Raw genomic sequence first — 24,214 nt, forward strand, 5'->3', positions numbered from 1 at the left:
GGGTCTGTCACATGAAGAGGACTCATATGTGATCTGAAACAAGTCAATGAGCGCACCACCATAAAAACCAATGGGTTTACCTCCCCAGTCTCAAGTCTAGTGTTTCCCTCTCCCCCCCCAAATCACACCACTCCTACCCTTCTACCACAACCACATGTTGGCCCAAAATTAACAGAAAACAACCACACTCAGATCTGCCTGCCACCCGCTAGTGGAAACTGGGAATTCACTGGAATTCAGGGAACTGGAGGCAGGTCACATGCATTACACCCTTGATACCGCAATTTATCTGCACAGTTCATATTTTAGAGTTTCACGTATGTTGTTCAGTTTCCCTGAAATTAACCTTTGAAAAAAAAAGAAAAACCCACAGTCTTTCAGGGGGATCAGAAACCAATTTCAGGAAACGCTACCAACTTTGATGGTAAACGCAGGCACTGAGAGTAAATGTATTCTTTTGTGTGTGTGTGTGTATCGGACTAAGTTTTTTATTGAGTTTCATACAGAAATAGAGGAGGAAAAGCGTAGAATGCTACGCAACTTACGGCTGGAATGCCACATTGCTATATAGTGCAGACTTACCAGTGGTGAGCTATTTTTAGTACAGCCCATGAGCAAGCAAGAAGCGAGGACATGGTTTCTTCCAGTGCTTGAACCAGGCAAGCTGCTTTTTCCAGCCCTGACACCTGGAACCCTCCAGTGCAGGGATCCCTCGGCATTACTCCACCGGCACAGCGCACAGCCTCGCCCTGGGCTTCCCCGCTCTGCGGCCCGACGGTCAATGACTGTGCGGGGGAAAACGGGACACAAAGAAAGTAAGGGTAAAATACGTGAGGAATAAAAAGCCAGAATGAAGGGAGGAAAACGGAGGGAGTTAGGTGGTATCCTTTCAGCTAATTCAAAATTTGTAACACAAACGTATCTAGAAGTGAGCTTCGAATGTCTTTGTTTTCCATCTCTTCAAAAATAAGCTAGTTTTAGCAGTAAGGCTAAGGTCTGGACCCCACTGGTCTATTCTGGGTGCAAGTCTGCTTCTCCAGCTTGCTAAAAACATCTACTTGGAGATCTTTGCCCAACTGCCACTAGCAGCATTTTGGATGCAGAAGTCAAGTCTAACATGAAGTCACGTTTGCATCCTTCCATAGCCACGGCACATCCATCACACTCCTATTTAAAGAATCAGCACATACTACAGAACAAAGTGTTCACCTTGCTCAACAAAGAAAAAAATTCCTGAAAAACATCCTAAGATCACAGACATTGTACTATTGTTACTGTGTTTATATACTACTATAACTGGAAATCTTCTGAAGGGCTCTGATGAAGCTCCTGCCAAGCCTTTAAAAGCAAAGAAATCTAAACTCACAAAAGACTTCCTCCTGGCCAAAGCATATACTGTAAGTATGGACTTGGGAAGATACTGGAGCATTTTTAATGCACCCAGAATTTCTGGGTCTCTGGCAGGCCTCTGAAGCTAGGCAAAGCTCTCGGGATGTGCAGGACCTTGTCTGTAAGTGCGTGCTCCACCTTCGCCTTGGGTAAGTCACAGCACTGTATGAGCATCAGAAAGGGACAGAGCTCTGACTGACTAACTGGAAAACCCATACTCCCTGTTGGTATTTTAACCTTTCCTTATAGACTCAGGGAGAGAGGATGTAAAACTATTTATATGGAAATCATTAGAGACAGAACAGGATTTAAATTCACATTAATCAGTTTATTGGTATTTCATGGTATTATTGTAGTAGGTGCTTAATTGCATCTGTTTGCCTCTAAAAGTTCTTAAGGGAAAAAGCCCCGACACTTGACATTTGAAGAATTATACCTGCTTTTTCTTGACAAGTTATCACCCAGCTAATCTGAATTTTTAAACTGGCGATTAGCGAAATCTAATTATGGAACTTCAGCTTAGATATATACTAAACCAGCAATCACCTGAAGGCTGCATTAATTTACATTGAATGGGGCTGTGATATCAGGAATATACAGACCATTCTGTTTAGAAGTAAACCCAGAAAGTCATGGACATAGTTTTTGTACTGCTGTAGAAACTGAGAGGTTACTCAGGCCACACTCCAAGTCATGGTATGAGACAGAGCCAGAACAGGACAGCTGGAGCAAAGAACTAAAAGAGAAGTACAAATTTAAACTGTTTGCATATAAGAATAGCTCCAGCCACCTTACCAAAAGGTTTTTCTGTGAGTAAAGTTGTATTAGAATGCCTTGTGGTTTGAGGTCATCACACGTCACTACTCGTATGTTCAATATGAAGGTCACCTTGGCAAGCTCAATTCAATTTGTGTATGTGACTAAGTCTAATGCTTCCTCTAGACTCATTATCAGACATTTTGCCAGTATTTTGACATTATTATGAACTGAAATAGATCTGCAGTTGCAATACAGCATAGCATTTCTTTATCAGATAACTGATAATAGGACTTCTCCCAGTGTCAGAGGACAAAGCTGTCCTTAAAAAGTGAGTCACCACAGACATCAAACCTCCTGACAAGAGCAATTCAGTGAGATGTCTCCAGAACTCCAGGACGAAATCCTCCAGGCTGGGCACTCTTCCCACTTCCATATTCTCAATTACCTAATTTACTGATAGGAGACATCAAGGCCTGCATGGTAAGCTACACTAATTTTACATAACGTAATATTTTTTCTTACAGAATCACAGAATCACAGAATCGTATAGGTTGGAAAAGACCTTTAAGATCATTGAGTCCAACCGTAAACCTAACACTACCAAGACCACCACTATACCATATCCATAAGCACCTCATCCAAACGTCTTTTAAATACCTCCAGGGATGGTGACTCAACCACTTCCCTGGGCAGCCTGTTCCAATGCTTGACAACCCTTTCAGTGAAGAAAAATTTCCTAACATCCAGTCTAAACCTCCCCTGGCGCAACTTGAGGCCATTTCCTCTTGTCCTATCACTTGTTACCTGGGAGAAGAGACCGACCCCCACCTCTCTACAACCTCCTTTCAGGTAGTTGAAGAGAGCGATAAGGTCTCCCCTCAGCCTCCGCTTCTCCAGGCTAAACAGTCCCAGGTCCCTCAGCCGCTCCTCATCAGACTTGTGCTCCAGACCCTTCACCAGCTTCGTTGCCCTTCTCTGGACACGCTCCAGCATCTCAATGTCTCTCTTGTAGTGGGGGGCCCAAAACTGAACACAGTATTCGAGGTGCGGCCTCACCAGTGCCGAGTACAGGGGCACAATCACTTCCCTAGTCCTGCTGGCCACACTATCTATGATACAAGCCAGGATGCTATTGGCCTTCTTGGCCACCTGGGCACACTGCTGGCTCATATTCAGCTGGCTGCCAACCAACACTCCCAGGTCCTTTTCCACCGGGCAGCTTTCCAGCCACTCTTCCCCAAGCCTGTAGTGTTGCATGGGGTTGTTGTGGCCCAAGTGCAGGACCTTGCACTTGGCCTTGTTGAACCTCATACAATTGGCCCCAGCCCATTGATCCAGCCTGTCCAGGTCCCTCTGCAGAGCCTTCCTACCCTCAAGCAGATCAACACTCCCACACAACTTGGTGTCATCTGCAAACTTACTGAGGGTGCACTCGATCCCTTCATCCAGATCATTGATAAAGATGTTAAACAGAACTGGCCCCAACACAGAGCCCTGGGGGACACCACTTGTGACCGGCCGCCAACTGGAGTAAACTCCATTCACCACCACTCTTTGGGCCCGGCCATCCAGCCAGTTCTTTACCCAGCGAAGAGTACACCTGTCCAAGCCATGAGCAGCCAGTTTCTCCAGGAGAATGCTGTGGGAGACAGTGTCAAAGGCTTTACTGAAGTCTAGATAGACAACATCCACAGCCTTCCCCTCATCCACTAGGCAGGTCACCTTGTCATAGAAGGAGATCAGGTTGGTCAAGCAGGACCTGCCTTTCCTGAACCCATGCTGGCTGGGCTTGATCCCTTGGTTATCCTCTACATGCCGTGTGATGGCACTCAGGATGATCTGCTCCATCAGCTTCCCCGGCACCGAGGTCAGGCTGACAGGCCTGTAGTTCCCCAGGTTCTCCTTCCGGCCCTTCTTGTAGATGGGTGTCACATTTGCTAATCTCCAGTCAACTGGGACCTCCCCAGTTAGCCAGGACTGCTGGTAAATGATGGAAAGGGGCTTGGTGAGCACATCTGCCAGTTCCTTCAGTACTCTCGGGTGGATCTCATCAGGCCCCATAGACTTGTGAGTGTCTAAGCGGTGCTTAATTAATCCAAAAGCGTATGTGGTGAGGTCTGTATCTAACTAATATAGATCTTTCTAAAATTAGAGAATGCTTCATTAATATCTTTGGATGATGTTTTTAATTTACCACGTTAATGACAGATGCCAAAAATTCTACATTTAAAGGACTTTTTTCTTGTGTCAGAAATAGCCAGCTTATTCTCCTGATTCCTAGATATTCTGCTGGAGTTGGAATATGGTGAAGCTAATCTATTCTGAACACAGCTTGTTGAGTTCACATGTAAAATTGGCTGAGGTTTGCAATAACTCTGGAGAGGGAGAATGTCTGAAGAAAAAAATCCAATTCTTTTTCCACAAGAGCAATTATGGCAGGTTTTTTTTTCCTTTCCTTTTCTTGGCAAATGAGGAATTAATATTTGCATTCTGAAGCAGACTGTTGAGCCACCTATCAGGACCTATCCTTTCTCCAGGGACAGGGGAGGAACAGAAATCTGGCTAATTTCTCAATACTTTGAAAACTAAGAGATTAAAATTTATATTAGCTGTTTCTTGCGTGAATCTTTGCAGATGTATGTTATATAACTAGCCAAGGCCATAAGACAACAATAAAATCTATATAGGATCTATCTGTACAGTAGAATAAAAGATGCACATTCACTAGTTTCTATTTGTTAGGTATAGGAGTTATTAGATACTGCAGGACCCTAACATATTCCATCATCATAAGAGTTTAGGTGCTTTATGATTTTGAGATTACTGCAACAGTAAAAAAGATCTGTCAATTAAGATAGATTACAGTAATCACAGTAGGAATATGGAGGTCAGCATATCATGCAGTAGGAAAGCCCACAAAAGATGTTTTCTCAAGGCTGAGTATTAACAGTGATTTATTCAGATCCAGGCTTGATGACTTCAAGCATTAAAAATCCAACCAAGTCATCTGAAAGTGTCTCAGGGCATTGTGAAAGAAATATGGTTGTCCACCTGGAGCTGGATAAGAAGCTGCAAGATACTGCTATGCCATCACCTTCTGATTTCTCAGCTTCCTATGTGCTACTTCTGTCTCCTGCAGCAGCACTGTATCCGTCTTTGTTCACTTTAAGAACAAGACCACTTTTTTCCTTTTAAGTTGGACTATTGAGTCTCTCTACATTCAAGGAAATAGAACTGAGATTTGGGTTCATTTGACCTTATTAAGAATGAATTTTAATTTGTTTCTGTGGACTGAAAACCAAAGGTGAGGGAACATTTGAGTCATTTGCTCCACCTCACCCCAACCATAAAAATCTCCTCATATGTGGATTATGCTCATGAATGAAATGCATCAGAAACTGATTCCACAACCTTTGAATTATTTCAGCAGAAGCTCAGCATTTGCATGTGGTTTGAATAGAAGGAATCATGGGTGAACCAGAAAGGGTATCAACACTGTTCACCTTCAGCAGCAAATGCAAATTCATAATCATGTAAACCGTGCAGGACACAATCTAAACAGGCATTGAAAACAAACAGGTAGAAAATGCCTGTAAGAATGGGAAGCTATAAGAGCAGAGGGTAAAGATACCATTAAAATAGCAATAAAGAGACACTGGAGGCCTTTTTGGATTATGAATTGATGTTTTGCTTGGTGTCATGAAGGTTCCTACTCAAAAATAAATTTTCCCCAAAGCTTATGACCTCTCATGTGCTCTCTTTACAGTCAGCATCCCCTTCCCATATTACATGGATATATAACTGCCTGAGGACTCTTAACTGCATGTACGAACAGTAACCTCGGCTCCAAAATCCACAGCACAGTTCAGTGCCATGGCTGATTTTCCTGTGCCATGTTACCACTCTCCTTTCATGGGCTTGGGATCTGAAAAGACATGAGAACAGGGAACTGGAGAAACAGAACGTGGCTTCAGCAGCAAGGGAGAGAGCTGCTGGGGCAGCGAGGGAGGCAATGGAAAGGGAGCAGAGGTCTGTACTGGCTTAGTTTGGAAAGAATCACTCAGGTATTGCGGTAGCCAGCCTGCAGTAAAGTTAGCAACTGGCTCTGAAATTCAAGGTCTACGTTCCTCCAGCCAGCACTGAATCTTCTGTAGTCCAGTAAGTGTATCTGGAAGCCAAACTACCTTCATATGGTTCTGCTTTAAATATACAGTTCAGTATTTATAGCAGCAGTTCCCCTGTATGAACGGCAGCCTACTACCTCTGCAATGAGCACCAACATTATTTTTAGGGATCCAAAGTCCCTCCACCGATTGTGGAATATGCACATACATACACACACACACACAACCAACACAAATCTCTCATTCATATGAAAAAAACCACCAGAAAGCAGGCTGCCCTTTCACAATGCTTTTACCAACAATTTGAGGCTTTCCTTTTTTTTTTTTTCACTCAACTAACTACCAAGAAGGATGTCTAAACTATTGAAACGTAGAAAACCCAAACCACATTTTTGTATAGTTAACTGTTCAGCATTTGAATTCATGAGACTAATGCGAATCTTGATTTGACTTACCAACAAAAGAACTTCCACTGAACATCAGACAGGGTCCATTTAGTTTGGGCTCAAGGAAACCAGCATTAACTGCCCTAGAAGAAGGAACTAACATAATTTAAAATAAACAGTTCCAGAATAGCCAGCTTAGAAAGAAACCTTCCTCATCGCCTCAGTTAATTTATTACTTATTTGAAGTATAACAGTTTATACCTCTTACAGAGATATATTTCAGACAATTTGGACTATTCAAAGGAACTTGGGAGAGGCTCAAGTCTTACTCAGTTTTAGTACACAGTTAAGCTTAATTCGCTTCACTTTCAAAAACCACAGTAGCCAGTAGATGTGCAGCCAGATCACCCTAGCCAGTAGATATGTGCACTTTCTCACAACTAATACTCACAGCAATCCTTTTTAGAAGACAAAGCCACTATTTTCTATCATCCATCCTAGCTGGATGGGATCTGACTGGTACATTATCTGCAGAACAGCGTGATTTCCAGTTCAGACAGAAATTATTAATTCTGTACCAACGGGCTGGCCCTTGTCTAGGTATAGGCATGATGCTTATCAAGGCTTGGTAAGAAACTGGTGACATCTCAAAATGCATTTTGTTCTTGGCATAATGACTTCTGTATGCTGTGACAACCATGCCATACCCACATTGTTCTTCAGTGATATCTAACATAATTAATATCAGTGTAAAGTGAGTCATTTTTATAGCCATTTTACCTGGAAGTAAATGACTAAAAGGATAAGAGGATGAGCTATATTCACCAGGCCCCCTTTATTATCTCTTAACTTAGAAAATGATAGTATGGATAGTATGGAAGTGGAGATGTATAAGGAAATGTCTAGTCACAATAGTTACATCTTTTGGGCATGTCTCATTTATATACGTCAAACTCTGACCTTAATATCTAGTTAAAGTGGGTGACGGAGGTTCACACTTCTCTCAGTGCTGCTGGTTTCAGTGCATCTGAAAGCAGACTCAGAAACAGTGTGGTGTCTAATTTACTTGCAAAATCAAAGAATTCCGATTTCAGGGGTTTTGTTTAAATGAAAATTCAGATTCTGGAGAAGAAAACAAAACCCACTAAAACAGGAAGGATGGTATTGTGGTTAAGTTTCTAGTATGGGGCTCTGAAGACCTGAATTATGTTCCATTCCTAGCCCTTCTGCAGACTATCTCGCTCTGTGACTTTAAGCAAATCACTGAATCTCTTGGTGCTTCAGTTCCCCTTTTGTAAAGATGATGTTGCTGATTTGGTCAGTTTAGATAACGAGCGCTTTCATGTAAGAGCTACCATTTACAGTATCAGCACAAGAGAGGCTCTAACCTCAAAACACTAATAGTAAAATATGTGACCCTGTTTACTTGAACTGTTCTTACAAGACAATAGCAATTTATTAGACTTGGAAAAATATTTTGATTACTTATTGACAAGTGTCTTCATAACAATAACGCAATTGAGCTGATTTAACATTCCCATATTAATTCCCACACTGATCACCCACTTGCTATACCAAATTCTAAACAACATGCTATTCTACAGACACATTGGCCTGCCAATTAATCCAGCTTCATAACAGAATCAGTGTCTGCTGCTATTCTCAAAAATTAGGAACAAAGCTGAAATAGGGAGTGCCTGCTGATTTTCTAAGCCTTTCAAGTTTTTTGATTTTTTTTTTTCCCCAGAGGCCTGTCCCTGCAGGGGGGATGAATTCAGCAGGGTGTGGAGTGCCCCATAAGGGAATTTATACTGGGGAATACCATACATGGTATCACAACCTCCTCCCTCTCGGTGGTTTCACAGGGTAAGGAAAGGCTTGGAGCATAAATAAAGCAAGCTCTGCCTGCATTACACTGGTGCTAGTAGGGCTAAGAGTGTGGGTTTTGAAAAACAAACTAACAAACAGGCAAATGTCTCATGCATCCCCAATAGATACAGTACTCTCCTACCTCCAAAACCATCTTCAGAACCATGTTTTTTCCCTTGCTGCCTCCTGGCAGACCTTTCCTGGCATCCATATTCCCAGTGCTTGCTGAACAGACTCCCTCTAGCCTTTGCCCCGTTTCTTAGCCAGTAAGCCGTGCCCCTGCTGCACAAATGCCTAGCGATTCCTCTGAATTTTCTATCATTTTCCAAGCCAATGTTAACAAAATAGGGGTAAGGCCTTTTATTTTTAACAAAAGCTGAGTTTGTTCTTTATCCTAGCCTTTGGATACGACCCTTACTGATACGACCCTTCAGATCAAAAGGGTTTACTTTCCTGCCCCAAGAAACAAGGGAGAAGGGGGTATGGGATAACGTCTCCCATTTTCTTTCTTCCCAGACTTTGCCTTTCTTTTCTGAGACCATCAGCAGGGAAGAAAGGGAACACAATTTGTTTTTCCACGTGAAAGGGTACTTTGTGAAGAGAAGAAAAAAAGGCGTTTCAATTGGAAGGCTTTACTTACCAAACAGACTCTAAGGAGTGTCTAATTCACCTTGCAATAAGCAATAAGTGCTCATTAAGCTGAGTGACAGAGCACAGATCAGAATCATCTGAACTGGCAGCAGTGCTTTCAACTTCAGTCGTTTCTAGAGACCTTCTTTCTGTGTGTGCTCTGCCCAGCAGCTCTGCACCAGCTCCGACTTTATGCACTGCCCTCTACTGGGTAGAGCAACCCCATTTTATCCAATCTTGCTGGCACCAAGCTCTTTCCAAGGCCCAGATATGGGGACTTCAAGTAGAGGGAGAGGAGGTAAGAAAGGAAACAGAAGGATGGGAATGGGGGGTTGCAAAAGGAAACACGAGTGGGTAAAATGGAAGATATCCCAAGAAAGCTCAGCTTGTGGGACCCTCAAGTCTAAAACCCCAGCTCTTCCGGTCACAAAATCTTCACTCACTGTACAAATCTCCACATATTACAATCGATGCCCACTTCTCCTGGGCAGGCCTTTTTAAGGCACCTTATGGAGCACCCCGGACCACTCTCATTTTGATTCATGTAGAGATGGTATCAAACTCTGTAAGCAGCAGCCTGACACACTTGGCTTTTGGTGTCCGAGCTGGCAGGCTCACTCCATTGCTCTCCTCAGCGACTGGGAGCTCACCTACCCATTCGAGCCCTGCCAAGCTCTGAAGCTTTGCAACTAAATATTATTACCACATTCCTGCTCAATGAAGAAGACTTTTTGGACAGACACGTCGTCAGCTGCGCTACATGGCAGACAGACTGCACGTGCACCTGGAGGATTTTTCTTTCCCCTGTGATCTTACAAAATTAAAAATTACATGAGAGTGGAACAGCTTTCCTGGCACGCCTACAGCAACCTGCAGCCAACCTCCATCTCATCTGAGAAACACTCGAACCACTGTGCTGCATTACAGCCATGCTGTGCTCCACTCCTTAAAGCCACAGTGATGGCAGGAGCCCACGGTGCAGTAGCAGGAAGGTAGCTTGTCTGGGCACCTCAGGGGCTGGCTGAGGAGTTAGAGGATCTGAGCCGTACTTTTGGCTCTGATTTACCTTATTGTGACACAGTTAAGCACTTCAAGTCTCTTTTCTTTGAGAAAAGGTGGCGAGGAGGAAGGTGACACTGTCTTGCCTAAGTAGACTTTAAGCCGTTAAGCCTGGTTGTGCTACCTGTCTGAACATGAACAGTGCCTTACACAAAACAGCCACTGAATCTACTCGCTGCATGGAGTGCACTACACCAAAGCAAATAGTGGCAAAACATTTCTCACTATCGCATGTTCAAATTCTAAAGTAACTTTCAGTTCCACCATTCTTTCATGCTTTTGTTTTACACAGAAAAGCAGCTGAGCTTCCCTCTGCCAGCTGCTTATGCCAAACCTTAGCTTAAGCTCAGTTGCTCAAAAATTGTTTGAAAGAAGATTCTGAGCACAAAGTGAATCTTTGTGCCAGGTCTTAAAATTAATGACAAGCTCTATTTCTCCAAATTCATGCAACTATACTCTCACCTGACAGAACATAAGCAGTAAATTTTGGTGGCTAAAGCGTCATCAGAAATTTCCAGGTTCACCTACTGTACACTGGGCTGCACGTCACCGTAAGGCGCTGTATTGCCATCAGGTTAATTCAGTCTGTGACCACACTGGATTTTGAAAAGAATATTCAGTCTCAAAGCAGGAAATACATTCCCTCAACTTCATCCCCAGGACAACTCACAAGTCCTTGCCAGCCCCTGTCCCCTTAATCATTTGACAGAAACATTTCCTTTTCATTGTCACAAAACATTGTGTTGACTGCAAAGGGAAAAACATCCTCTCTCTGCTCCTGATGTAAAGAAGCATTCTGGCTGCAAAACCCATATGGCATACTGCATGCCCCCAACCACAGGTGCTCTGGAAGCAATACATTCATGTATTGATTCCAGAGTCAAGAGTCAGTGGAATTCTTCACAAAATTTCTGTATTTTTGCACATGCCTATGCAGATGAATTACTGCACAAGGTACATATTGGGGCACTTGGCTTCCACAAAGACAAGGAATAATCAGAAGAAAGACTTCTTAGCCTTTTAAACAGGTGTTGGTTACTACTTTAAGAAACATCCTCTTCTTCCAGAAAGCCCACTTTACTGGGGCCTGCTTAAGGGAGCACATAAGACACTGATTTGGTACTTGAGGTTCCAAATCTCCCTCTGGGCGAGCAGAACAGCATCCCAAGCCTCCTGCACTGGCTGCTGGCAAGGTTATAAATATAGCTAGGCATTTGAACGGTTACTTTTAAATCTAGCTAGGCATTTGAACGGTTACTTTTAAATCTGATTACCCTGTAGAAAACCCCAGGGAAATTCTGTTTTGAGAACTCAAAACCCAGTGTAGCCTCTGCACAGTCCTCTCAGTGGAAGGATCATAGACTTCTCTGAATGTTTTTCTCGCTTTAAAATTATTATTGGTCTAAATTGCCTCCTCTTCTTGGACATTTAAGTTATACATTAAGTCCTCTCACCTGTTCTGTCCATGCTGACCTGTTAGCTTTGAGGACAGCAGCTATCTTCACATTAAAACTTCCCATGTTGGTTGCTTGCTTGCTTTTCTTGCCATTTCCCCCCCGCGTTTTGAGCTAGCTGCCAGGTCAGAGCCTTGTTTATCACCTACCTCCGGTGTCCCCTCGCCTCCCTTTGGCCTCAGAGCACTCCAGCGCTCGGGCTTCCCAGGCAGCACCTCCTGCCGGGCCAGCCTCACCCCGCACCCGCTGCCCGCCGCTACCTGCACCTACCCAGGGACACCCTCTGCACCACCGCTTCGCTGGGGCCGTCCCAAAACCAACGGCAGGAAGACTAAAGCCAGATTTAGTCGGGCAGAAGAAACGGGGTCGCCCGCGGCTGGAGACCACCACCAGCGGCGGAGCGGGGCGGGGGAGCCCCCGGGGGCGTGCGCCGCAGCCCCACCGCCGGGGTTCCGAAGCGGGGGCAGCGCCTGACCCGCGCCCGGCGGCACCGGCGGGGCTGCGCGCTCGGCGCGCCGGGAGCGGCCCCCGGGCGCTCCGGCGGCTGCGGCTCCGGGCGCGCTCCGCGGGAAGCCCGGGCGCCGCGGGCAGGGCTCGGCACGGCACGGCCGTGACTCATTCGGAAAGCGAAAGTGAAGCGGCGGCCACGTGTTTTCGGAGAAGGCAGGGGAGGAGCCGCCGGGCAGAAAAGCGCCGCCGCCGCGTTAAATAGAAAGCAGAGGCGATGAGCGGGCCCAGAGCGCTGGAGGTGCCGCCCGCCCGCCCGCCCCGCGGGAGCCGCGGCTCGCTGCGGCGCCAGGCAGGGCCCCCGCGCGGAGGATGCTCAGCCGGCCGGCGGGGCCAGGAGTAGCCGCCGCGCTGCCGGCTCCGGCGCGCCCCTGTCCGCAGCCCGCGCGTGTGCTGCGCGCCCCGGGGACGGCCCCCGCCCGCGGCGCCCCGGGCGAAGGTAAGGGAGGGTCTCTTTCTCGCGGGGTCCTCGCGAGCCGCGACGTGCATCGAAGCGCCGCTGCGCCGCAGTTAGAAGAGGTCAGATTTCGGAGGCGCGGGCAGGGAGCCCTGCCTCTTGTGCAAGAGCGCGGTGGCTTTGGGGGTTTCTGCCCTTTTTTTTTTCTTTTTGGGTCTCGGTTTTTTCCCTCCCTGTTTGGCTCCATGGCCGTGCTCAAGACGGAGCTCTCGTGCCTGGTATAAAACAGCGGGAAGAACAATAAAGCGAACACCCAGTGGTTTTTGCACGGCACCGCTCTTCTCCAAGGACCCCGCACCTTCGCTACGCGGTAGGAACCGGAGCAGCCCCCGCGCCGGAGCGCGGCGGCCAGACGGGCGCCGCCGCCGGGACCAGCCGGGGCCGGGCCCCCGCCGAAGGTTCTGCTCCGGCGGAGTCGAGGCACCCTCCTGCCGGACGCCAGCTCTGGCTTTTGGGCTCTGAGGACTGGCGTGCCCCGTGTTTGCTCTGTGCCCTCTGGGAAGGCACCGCAAACTCCCTCTTGGCTATGGACGGCTCCTGCTAAGGAGCCCTGCGATTTTTGGATCTCGGGCTTAGTGGTTACTTCTCAACAGCGTGCACTGAACTCTAATTTTTGTTAACTTTAAATACTGGGCGATAATCCTGGCCCAGTAATTGGAAAAACTGACATCAGTTTCCTTCTGCTGTGTAAAGAAAGCCCAATGCTACTTTCAGCCTGTTAAGTTATTTGCCAGCATAAGGATTTTACAGCCCTCTTTGCTGTTTTGGGAGGTAATATGACCTAAATGAAACCAAACATCAAGTTGTTAAATTAGCACAGACAGGAATCCAGCTGCATACTTTCTTTGAAATCCTCATTAGCATGTTGCCCTGAACCGTAAGATGGCTGAGGGATTCATTTCTGAGAATACTTCAAGGTTTCTCAACAAGCTGCTGCTGCAGATCTATATCTGACTATAGGGATAAATCCTAAAATCTATGCTTGCCAGTAAGGTCAAGGCAGCCAGCGGAGATGTATCGAACCACACTGTCAGAGGTAGACATTTCAGGCCAAACTCATTCCTGGTGCAGCACTGCTAATTCCTTTGAAGTAACACGAGGGATGAATTTAGTCCCTCATGCTGAAAGATATATCAATAGGAAGCAATTTAGATTGGGCCACTTAAAGTGCATGTAATACAAAAAAGAGAGAGAGAGACTGAGGAGTAATGCTTTAAGGGTTCATAGAGGTTGATTTGTGTAAGCTAGTGAGGTTGTAGCATTGCTGTCCCAAGGGAAAGTTGGCGGAATGGGAAATTGCCTTTTATGGCTGAGCCTCAGGTTAACAGGAGAGAGGAAGGTAGTTTTAGGATTACTGTGTAAATTGGCAGTGTTACAGGCTGCAGTTGCACAATGGCACCTATTCACCTCCCTCTTCCCCAGTTATCTGGCGATATACCCAGCTGCAGATTTACATTTCCTTCACCCACTTTCTCTCTTTTCACACAATGCACCAAACCATGATGTTGCCCGAGTTCCGACATCTCAGTTGGGATTGGGGAAGGGAAAGAGGGAGGTGCAGAGAAATTAGTAACTCGGTTGTAAAACCTTGTTGCTTTGTTCTCTAAAAACTTGAGATTCTGATGGAGTGTACACAAGGTAACTTCTCATTGAGAGGGTCCTGTCATTTGACGCACTCTAGGTCCTGATACACTTCTGCGGGCTTATAGCAGGGAAACTGCATTATCCGCTGTAGCTGTTAATGATCCCTGCTAATATTTTTGGCGCTTTGGACTTTGCCATAGTGATAGACTGCTAATCTTGTCAGAAAGCGAGCAGTTGGTTGCCCAGTGTAAATTGGCAAATGAATATTTTATTATTTTATAATGGGTGGGAGGCATGTGAATGGAAGACTTGGTCATTCAGAGAGTGCAGCTGCTTTTCTCCGGGGATTTCACATTGTGTCTCTCTCTGGCATTTCAGAATAGCTGCTGGAAAGCTGCCCTGCCGTAGCCGCTGACGCTATGGAAGACCGCATCCGCTGGTCTAGGCTGTAGGATGGTAGCGCACAGCAAGGTGTCAGCAGATAATGCAGTTGCAGCAGACCCAAGATGTCTACTTGACCCTCCAGCACGGGATCGTTCACAGGCTCGAGGCTACCACGGCCCAGGCCGGCCCAGCACTGTGCAGGCACAGAGCAACACACACTTCCGAACCTTTCGGTCACAAGCGGATTTTAGTAGCATCACTCGAGCAAGCAGCCTGCTGGATGCCTGTGGCTTCTACTGGGGACCTCTGACTGTCAATGCTGCCCACGAGAAGCTGAAGTCTGAGCCCGAGGGCACCTTCCTCATCAGGGACAGCACACAAAAGAATTGCTTCTTTGCCATCAGTGTTAAGACTGCGACTGGGCCCACCAGCATCCGAATAAACTTTCAGACTGGGCGTTTCAGCCTGGATGGCAGCAAAGAGACTTTTGACTGTCTTTTTAAGCTGCTGGAACATTACCTAAGCTCCCCGAGGAAGGTACTGGTTACCCCCCTGCGCAAAGTCCGCGTGCAGCCCCTGCAGGAGCTCTGCCGGAAGAGCATTGTGAAGACTTTTGGAAGAGAGAACTTAAACCAGATCCCCCTCAATCCTGTTTTAAAGGACTATCTGAAATCCTTCCCATTTCAGATATAAGTACAGCATTAACTGTATAGACGCGTGAGAGATGTGTGAAGAAATCCAGCTTCCTGGGTTTTCAAACATGTTTGACAGTGAGCAAACTTATTTTTGTAGCAATTTACTGTATTTTGGGATGGAACTTGAACACTTGACTTCTTATGTTTACAAAAACTGTTTGCACAAACCTGGGGTTTTAAAACCCCGGCATAATTTTTCTGCCAAGCAGACTATTTTATTATTTTATAATATTTTTAATGATATTAACATAATAAACTTTATTGTGAAAGTTTTTAAAAAAAATAGCATCTCTGTTTTTAGTTTTAAAGGCTCTGGTACCTATCCTGCTGACAAACTTTAATTGCTAATTAAGTGTTTAAGTGCAGACAGGTCTCCACGTGGTCCTGCTCCTTGCCCTACTGAACTAGCCTGTTTTAGTGCTAGTCCAGCAGACAGGGGATTCCTGCCCCAAAAAGCCGAAAATAGAAAGATGCGAGTAGAACATGTACTCAGGATGAATCTGCCCAGGAATCTAGCTCTCTTCTAAATCCATGAGAGCAGGAACAGTGTGTTAAGACTACAGCGGTGCATAGTTTTTGAAAGAGTGAATCGAACCCTTGGCTGAGCCAACTCTGGCTTGCCTTATTTCTATTAAAAGCTACAAGGCTCTACGCAAGAAGAGGTTGCTGTCTGACATAACCAAACCACATGAACGTCGGTGGGGAAAAATAAAACTGTCCAGAAATGCCACTCATGCACTTTAAAAGGCCATGAACACTGTATCATTATGATGCACTGGGGGAAGGATAGCTTAGTTCTCTCTTTAAATTGGCATACACAAAATGGCAAAGGTGCAGGCATCTTTAGACCTCAAAAAGGTGTTTCTTGTCTTAAATTCCTGGTGATCTGCAGAGCACAGACTTGGTATTTTAAAAGAATCTATGACTTAGCTCCATGACAGGATCCAGAGAGCATAAGCCTATAGATTTGCAGCTGTAATTTCTAGTGGCTAAACTGCATTCAGAGAAAGTTAAAATACATTAGACTGTTTTGTAATACCACTTGTAGGAAATTGGTGAAGGCACCACTGGGTTTCTGTGTGAATGCAAAATCAGTGCCCCATAGAGCTGTAACTGTGAATGACTTAAGATGCCTAATTTGGCAAAATGTCACCTGCATTATGATAAAGTGATTCTCCCCTCCCCCAAACACTTCCTGAAATCCATGAAAAGCTGACTTAGAAAACCAGCTGAACCAAATCACTTCAAAGAAGGCACAGAGTCTTTCACAGAAATGTATTCTATCAGCACAGATCTGTGGTGCTTACAGTAACTGCAAGCAGTAAATGAAGTCATCTTTAGAGTTTGGAAGATAAAAGGTCTCTCCCTCTACTGTAATTCACATTCCTTTTAAAGCTAAAGCCACTTTTAGGAAACATTGAGTATGTGTTATATAGTGTTCCTTACTGAATAATTTGTTTAGTATCATTTACTCTATAAAATCAGCTCTTACATCATTGATGTTTCTTTGGAATACATAGGTTCCCTCCTCCAACGTGACTAAGGATCACTCACAGTGCATTGGACGTTGTGAAAAAGGGAAAAAGAAAGAACATACAGGCAGTATCATGTGACCCTTTACTGTGCTGCTTCCCTAAAAATGTTCTTTGGATCGGTCCTGCCTAGCAGTCTCCCATTGCCTTGTCAGCCATCCCTGGCTAAGATTAGCAGACAGCATTTCTGCCTAATTCTAAAGCTGGAATTAGTTGCCGAATGATGCATTTTCCCACAGCAGCTGCAAGGATATAAATCGGGAAAGTAGTGAATGCTGTGCTATGCAGCAGATACAAGAGCAGAGCAAAGCGACTGCCTGAATGTGAATAGCTTTGATAAGTTAAATTGGAAAAAAAAAGTCTTCATAGGGTGAAGGCTGCCAAACTGGTTTGCTGTCAGCAGAGATTGTTATCCTTTTCGCTGTATTCTTTTCCCAGCCCCACACTGTAGTATCTTAACTCTTCAGGCTCCAAACTAATGACTCTTGCCTTGCTATATAAACGAGTGTCCACATGACAGCATTAGTGGTAGAACAAGCACAATATAGCTTAGAAGGTTCTCCACTACCCCTGATAAAAACAATCAAAACTAGACCTAGATATATGGTAAGGGGCTTCCCACTGAGAGGCATGGAATGAAAAGCATAAGGATTGAGCCCATTTCATTTTGCTGGCAGAAACAAACCTACTTTCTCTCTCCCTTTTATTGCTTTAGAGTAAGTTTAGCAGAAATGGTCCATACCCTCCTGCATGAAATGCCTAAATCCCTTCATTTTGTCTTTAATATGAAATGCAAATGTGGGATAGCTCAACAAAAAATATAATCAAAACTATAGATAAGGATAAGAAGGTCAGAATTGTATAAAAGGTCCCTTAAGGAAAAAAGAGACAAAGCTGGCCTGTATTTTTAAACTACATATCTTTTCACCTGCTTTATTCTTCTTCCCCTTCCTTCCTTTCCTTCTCTCTTTCTCTTTCTCTCCCCAGCATACAATACAGTGGCCAGGCAGATCCTCTTTCTAGCAGATACATGTGAGCTGCTCCAAAGCAACTAAGAAATCCTAACAACAGCATGTGTGTTCACAGTGCCACTCTGACTTGCCCTCTGTAAGAACTAATGAAGGGCTCTCTAAATTGACTGCTTACCTGTGTGCACTGATTTAAGGACTCTGTCACATCTAAGGGGTGTAGCAGGAGTCTCCTGGAGATTTCTGTAGTAATTCCAGCTGTCAAATCTCTCATCCTCGGTTTAATAAAGTACCAGCAAGGTCAAATAGGGAATTTGCTGTATTCTGCACCTAAAGCAATGGAAACACGTAACAGTGCTGTGATTTTAATCCTCCCTGCTAAACAGTACCTGAAGAGTGGTATTTCCAGTCCCTCCCCCTATTGCCCAGCTCTCACCTCTGACATTTTCACTCCTGGCTGTGGCTGGAAAGTGAAGTAAACAGTCAATCTGGTAGAGGACTATGGAAGAATTTGAGCCATGCTCAGGAGCAGAGCAAAGCCACATTTTCTGAAGAGACTGCAGTATTTATAAGTAGTGGGGAAGGGACAGCTTTAAAATAATACCATTTGCAGCATGGCTGTGTCACCCGCGAGGACCCTGGGGGTCTCTGTCCCCCAGAGAGCAGCAGGGTGGGAACTGTGCAGCAGGGTCCTGCTGGGACACCACCCCAGCCCTGCTCCAGTGCAATGCTCCTGTGACTGTACAGGCAGCAAGACTGAGGCTGCCTTGCTCTTTAGAAACTGAAACACATATTTGCTTTCAGAGTAGGTTAATTTACATACCATGCTGCAGCTGTAAAACACTTGCTAATGAATAGAGCTAATTAATAGAATTGTAGGTGTTCAGAGAAGCAGGTTAATTTAGCCATGAAGAGTTACTGAATACTCAATAGGAGCCTCTTGAATGGCAAGCGTAACCTTACCCACTGTGAAGCTGTGGTCACACTAATTCTGTTATGATTGAAGTCATTTACAAGAAGTAAGGCTTCAGCTGCAGTCAGCACTGATGCTATTTTCAACAGTCAAGAAAAAAATGTCCCCTAGGGCAACACGCTGACCGTATCTAGCCATCAATACTCTTCACCCAGCTTGTACTTAATCCTCTATTGAACAGTGTATCCACCTCCTGAACCTTCTCCTTCAGATCCAGTGTCAGCCCTTTCTGTTGTGCTGGGCTGTCATTCAGTCCCTGGCTCTCCTTCCACCCCTCCATTCATGGTGCTGACAGCTGTGTGAGCAATGCATTTATTCATTAATTCCAGCTTTGAGACAAAGGCTGTGTAGCAGTGACTTAATTCGGACTCTACATTGCTTTCCGTGCAGTCGGAGTGTAAGCTAACAACTGCATGTGCAGTAGGTTTCCAGGATGTTTCTTCCAATTGCAAAGAAGTGCCGTTCAAGACTTTTCATTGCCACTGACTTGTCTGTTGTCATACTTCTGCATAGTACTCAGATCCTGTCACTGTATCTGACTTTTTCTTCCACAGCTGTTTCCCAGCATAGCAGCCAAATTTGCTACGCCTGGGTCCAATTTGCTCTTTGTGTCACCATGGAATAACAGAAACACAGGTCAGCAGGGAGCGTAAAGAAAAGCCCAACTTCTCCCACCCGTCCCAACATGTAACCACTGCTCGAGTACAGCAAAGGCCAAAGAGTCAGAATATAAACTCCTGACTGACAGATGGGTGAGTTAGCCACACGCCAAAAGCATTTCCCCTCTGTCTGGACCTCAGTGACATACTTTGGATGTGGTTATTGAAGACAAGAATGATAGAGAAGATGCTTGTGCATAGCAAAGCAATTACCCTCTAGTCTTCAGCTATGAGAAGAGCAGATACTGTGAGGATGGAATAGCAGCCAAACAGAATAAAGCAAATAACTAACTGTGTCGCAAGCCACATTTGTGCAGCTTCTTTCATTCTGCTCCTCTTGATAATACTAGCAAGGGAAAGTAGGATCACCTTTCTGTTGTCGCTTTAATCTCAGTTATAGGTGTATTTTTTTGTAGCTCCCAGCCATATAGAAGAATGATAAATCCAGGCATCACTCCTCACAAGTTCTGTCTCCTTCTGTGAATCACTACTGCCCGGCCTGCTTCTGCTTGTGAGCATGAAGGTTCATCTTGACTAACAGAGTATTGGTGGTTTTTTTGTTCTCTGCTGCTAACTGAAATAAAGCAACTGTGAAGACTTGCTCATTTTTTGCTGAATAAGATCCACTGGCCACTGTGCTGTGCTTGTAGGCATGCATAATCCCTCCAGACATGGCTGTGGAAGTAAAGTTCTGACTGAGTGGTAAATAAGGGGAACTTTCTTTACATGATTAGTATGTTTTTAATCAGAGGCTTCTTACACACTTATCTACTGCCAAACACTTATCACTTCTTCCATAGAAATACTCATTAAATGCCTCTTTCTTCCCAATGTAATTAATTCCTTTTTAGTTCTGTTTTTGTTACAGGAAAGGGTTATTTGATTTAATCTTAACAGTACCCTTGTTTACACATGATTCTGAATTCTACAGCCTGTAGTTGTCTATACTGAATATGGTGGGGCAAAACATGCTCAGGTTTACAGTGAGATATTCCATGGGCAGATGCAGAATGGTGCCGGGATGCCTGAGAGGGCACTCTGACCCAGACATCTGTGCACTCGCAGTATTGCATGGGCTCAGAATGCATGCACAGTGTTGTTAGCTTAATGCAAGTTGTGGATCAGATCTAGTGATCATTGGTGGTACATTAGTTCCAAAAAGCCCCTTTACTTACATTTTACAGCATCTTTGCATGCCATAAAGATTTGAAGGCTAGAAGATACCAATACATTCATCTAGTTTGACTTTCTGTATATAAAAAAGGCCTCAGAAGTTTCACCAGGAATTTTCTGCAGTGCAAAAGTTATTCCTGCAAAGTGCATAGTTATGCCTGCTGCATAAGTGAACATTATCAAAGCCAGTTATGTGTAATTAAACTTAGTAGAGTTTTTAGGCAGACATCCAATCTCAACTGAAGGATGTCAAGCACTAAAGAATTTACTGTGTTCTTCCATGTGCTCTTCCATCAGTTAACACACTGGCTGCATTACAATGCAACTTATCTTTTCCAATCATCAACATGTCCAGCCAGTCACATTTCTCTTTCCATTTGGGATTACAATAGCAGCATGGCATGACTGCAGGTGGAGCGGGAATGAAGCCCTAAAGTAGACGGTGGGACATTTTTTCTCCTTACCTGACAGAATAGGACTGGGCACAAGGCTGGCTTCTTTTATGTAAGGTGAGCTAGTTGTCACCCAGGACTTACTGAGCTTGGTAACAAGAGAGGAAAGAGGAAAGTCTTGATCATCAGTCTTAGTCAAGCACCTTGGGAAAAGAGAGGAATCTGAAGTTGTTACAAATCAAGTTCCTCCCTCTCTCAGGCAGCTGAAATGCAGATAGTGAAGAAACTGTAACTACCGTACTAAAATAAGATGTGCAGGCCACACAGACAAAAGACCTGGAAAGATGCACCCAGTTGGATAGGTAAGCAGGATAAGTTTAGGCCTTTACTTAGATGCTGTCAAATCTCTTGGAATCTCTGTGCTCTGTTTTAGTTGCTTTTCATAGTATAAATGGACATCTTGGCTCTGTTAAAAAAGCAAACAACTATTTGGCCCTTCCTTATTCTACCGCTAACTGGCCTCCTGATACTCTACTGTGGACTTTGAGCAGCAGAAAAGACATCAGTGGTTTCAATAGTCAAGGCATGTAATATGTACACAGGTGAACGTGTTAATGATGAGAAAGAAGAATGAACTTAGCAACCAATAAAAAATAGGAAAAATAATTAGCAAATTTTCAGAGGAGATAGTAGTAAAGGGTGGCTTTACTGTGATGAATGCTGGGACATTTAGTGGTGGTGTCAGCAGAAGCAGAGAATAGGGAATAGAGAGATAGCTTGAGAAGGCAGGCACAAGTGGGATCAAATCTCAAAGTCTGTACTTTCCATGTAGCTATAAAGCCACCCTTTAATTTGGTTACAATGCTCCCAGGTTAAGTCAGGATAGAGTGAAAAGTTACCAGTGTACTGGCAGATGAATACGTTGTCACTGTAAAGGAAGCCTCTGAATTCAGTTACCTTTATCTTAAACTGAAGATCTTAGATAATTTCACCAATCCCTTCCATCTTTCACAAAGTTTAAACTAAAAATAAGGTGCTTTACTATACTGGTCTAACAGGCTGCTGCATGAAGTCACGGGAGCGCGGAGGAGTTCCCAGCACTGTAGCATTCCCATGGATCCTGAATTGAAGGACACTTTGCAAGACACACTGTGAATGCGAAGAGATAGGGAGGATACTGTGGACCCATTATATCTCTTAGTAAATCTGCTCTAGTCACCACATTTACACGTGTTGAGGGAAAAATAAAAATATTAACCATATTCAATTGCAGGTTTATCATATCAGAACATACAAACATCTGGAGTGAAATCTTAGCTCCAGTGAAATCAATTTCCAGGGAAGATCAACTTTTCTACAGATAACATTCTTAGATAACAGTAAGTATCTTTTTAAAATTAAATCTAAGAGCTATGGTTGCATCACAAAGATTTCTTACTTGATAGAGCCCCAGCTAACTCACAGGTTGAGGGTGACGTGAAACCGTACCTATGCTGTTCAGTTTTGATACTGAAAGTGTCCATACAAGATTGCGTGCAATTTCCTGCCCCCATTCCTTCCAGCCCTCCAGAGTATTTGCAAGTCTCCCCTGTGCCCTTCAAACTGAAACTGATAACTATGTTACATTTTCACCCTAACCAAACTTTCCCCAAATCAACTTCCCTACAGCAGAAACTAATTATTACTGGAATTTGAGTCAGATTGAACTTTCAGGCTGAGATTTTAGGTATCCTCTCTGGGATTTGAACAACATCTGGTTCGCAGACAGAGCACTGAAAACAGAAGTGAACATAAAATATTCTCCCAAAAATGTTACAACACGGACTTGACTAAGGCTTACAGATTTTGTAACACTCAGTGAAATAGTCTCATTTGGTTATTTCTTGACCTGCTCATATACCATCACTGTTCAGGCAATCTAGAGAGATCTGGAGATGGAGTTGGTATATCCTATAGACTCATGACACTGAAGTAGGATAGGTACGATCTCTAACATTATCACAAGGGTGAATTTGGGAGATACATATGCTACACAAGGAGTAAGGCTACTAGCTACTTTCTTAGCTCTCCCCAGATAAAAACCAGTAAGCCTTCTTGCTAGACTCTTCTGGCATGTATTCCACATACACCATCTGTTCAGAAATAGTTTTGACAAATGCTTCAGAGATTATTTTAGGTTTTCTGCTTCCCTTACACTCCCATTTGCTCTCACCAGGTAAGTTGTTCACTCCAGCTACTTTAAACAGCTGACTTAGGTGTGAATCAAAAGCACCAAAATCAAAAGCAAATAAAATCAAAAGAGACAGATGCCTAACTGCCGGGGGCAATTAGATCTGTAAATTAGGTGCCTAAAAGACATTGTGTGAGCCCTTCACCAGGTTCCTCCCTGGTTCCCAACAAGGCCAGCTATACAAAGGAAAATGAAGTGAGCCATGAAAGCTTTACAAGTGTTACATAGCAATTGTTCTCTGTTGAAAACAAACTGAAACTACAGTTCAGTACCTCAAGCCTTTTTCAGCCATGAGATAGGAATTTCCCTTTTCAAGTAGAGGGATCTTCTTTATCTAATCTCACACAGTTAGTCAATAATTATGTGATTAATGGTAAATCCGTCACTGTCCTGTGACTAAATGTACCATGTGCAAGTTACTATCTTAGGCAAATGCAGGTCTTTTTGTTTTGGAAAACCAGGAAGAAGGGAAAAGCACAAAGAATTATAAATTTGTAGGAAGAGGAGAAAATACCTGTCAGAGTGCCTGTGTAAAACTGGCAGCCAACAGAAGCTTTTCCCAGACAAGACGGTATAACAGCACAGTAGTCCAGAGCATAAGCTACACTCTTGTAGTCCACAGCTCTGCAACGTATCATGTAGCTATCACCTATACGTATTTGGCACGTACTATATTTGTGTAATTGTATGCAAAGTAGATGGTGCCTTTCTTAAAGGTAATAATTTCAGTTCCAGTATTCTCAGCCCAGCACATTTGGTAATGTAATTTTAATTTTCATACAAGAGCTTCTGGCTGCTGTAAATTTTCTCATTACTGTTGCTGCACAGAAAAAGCTAGTGACTGGCTGAGCTGTGTTAATAGACCATACAATCAACCTGCTGTTCAGCGTAAGTTTGCTGTAGTTTTCCTCTCTATGGACATTAATTACAAAGGTCCAGGTGTACAATGGCATTTACAGCCAATATTGTTCTTATAATTTGTCAGTTATG

The 24,214-nt window shown here is 44.2% G+C and overlaps 1 protein-coding gene across 1 annotated transcript; it reads left to right on the top strand.

Annotated features, from left to right (window-relative positions):
- The first annotated feature begins 12,354 nt into the window (after positions 1 to 12,354).
- On the top strand, positions 12,355 to 15,525 carry SOCS1 (suppressor of cytokine signaling 1). The gene is made up of 2 exons (XM_075515246.1): positions 12,355 to 12,616; positions 14,597 to 15,525. Exon 2 carries the CDS (start codon positions 14,672 to 14,674, stop codon positions 15,293 to 15,295), a length of 624 nt encoding a protein of 207 aa, XP_075371361.1. The 5' UTR covers positions 12,355 to 12,616; positions 14,597 to 14,671; the 3' UTR covers positions 15,296 to 15,525.
- The last annotated feature ends 8,689 nt before the right edge of the window (positions 15,526 to 24,214 follow it).

This window comes from Mycteria americana, chromosome 12 (assembly GCF_035582795.1).
Source record: "Mycteria americana isolate JAX WOST 10 ecotype Jacksonville Zoo and Gardens chromosome 12, USCA_MyAme_1.0, whole genome shotgun sequence".
NCBI classification, from domain to species: domain Eukaryota; kingdom Metazoa; phylum Chordata; class Aves; order Ciconiiformes; family Ciconiidae; genus Mycteria; species Mycteria americana.

Excerpts from the sequence above, each read along its gene's own strand:
- SOCS1 (XM_075515246.1), top strand. The coding sequence starts at position 14,672 with ATGGTAGCGCACAGCAAGGTGTCAGCAGATAATGCAGTTGCAGCAGAC.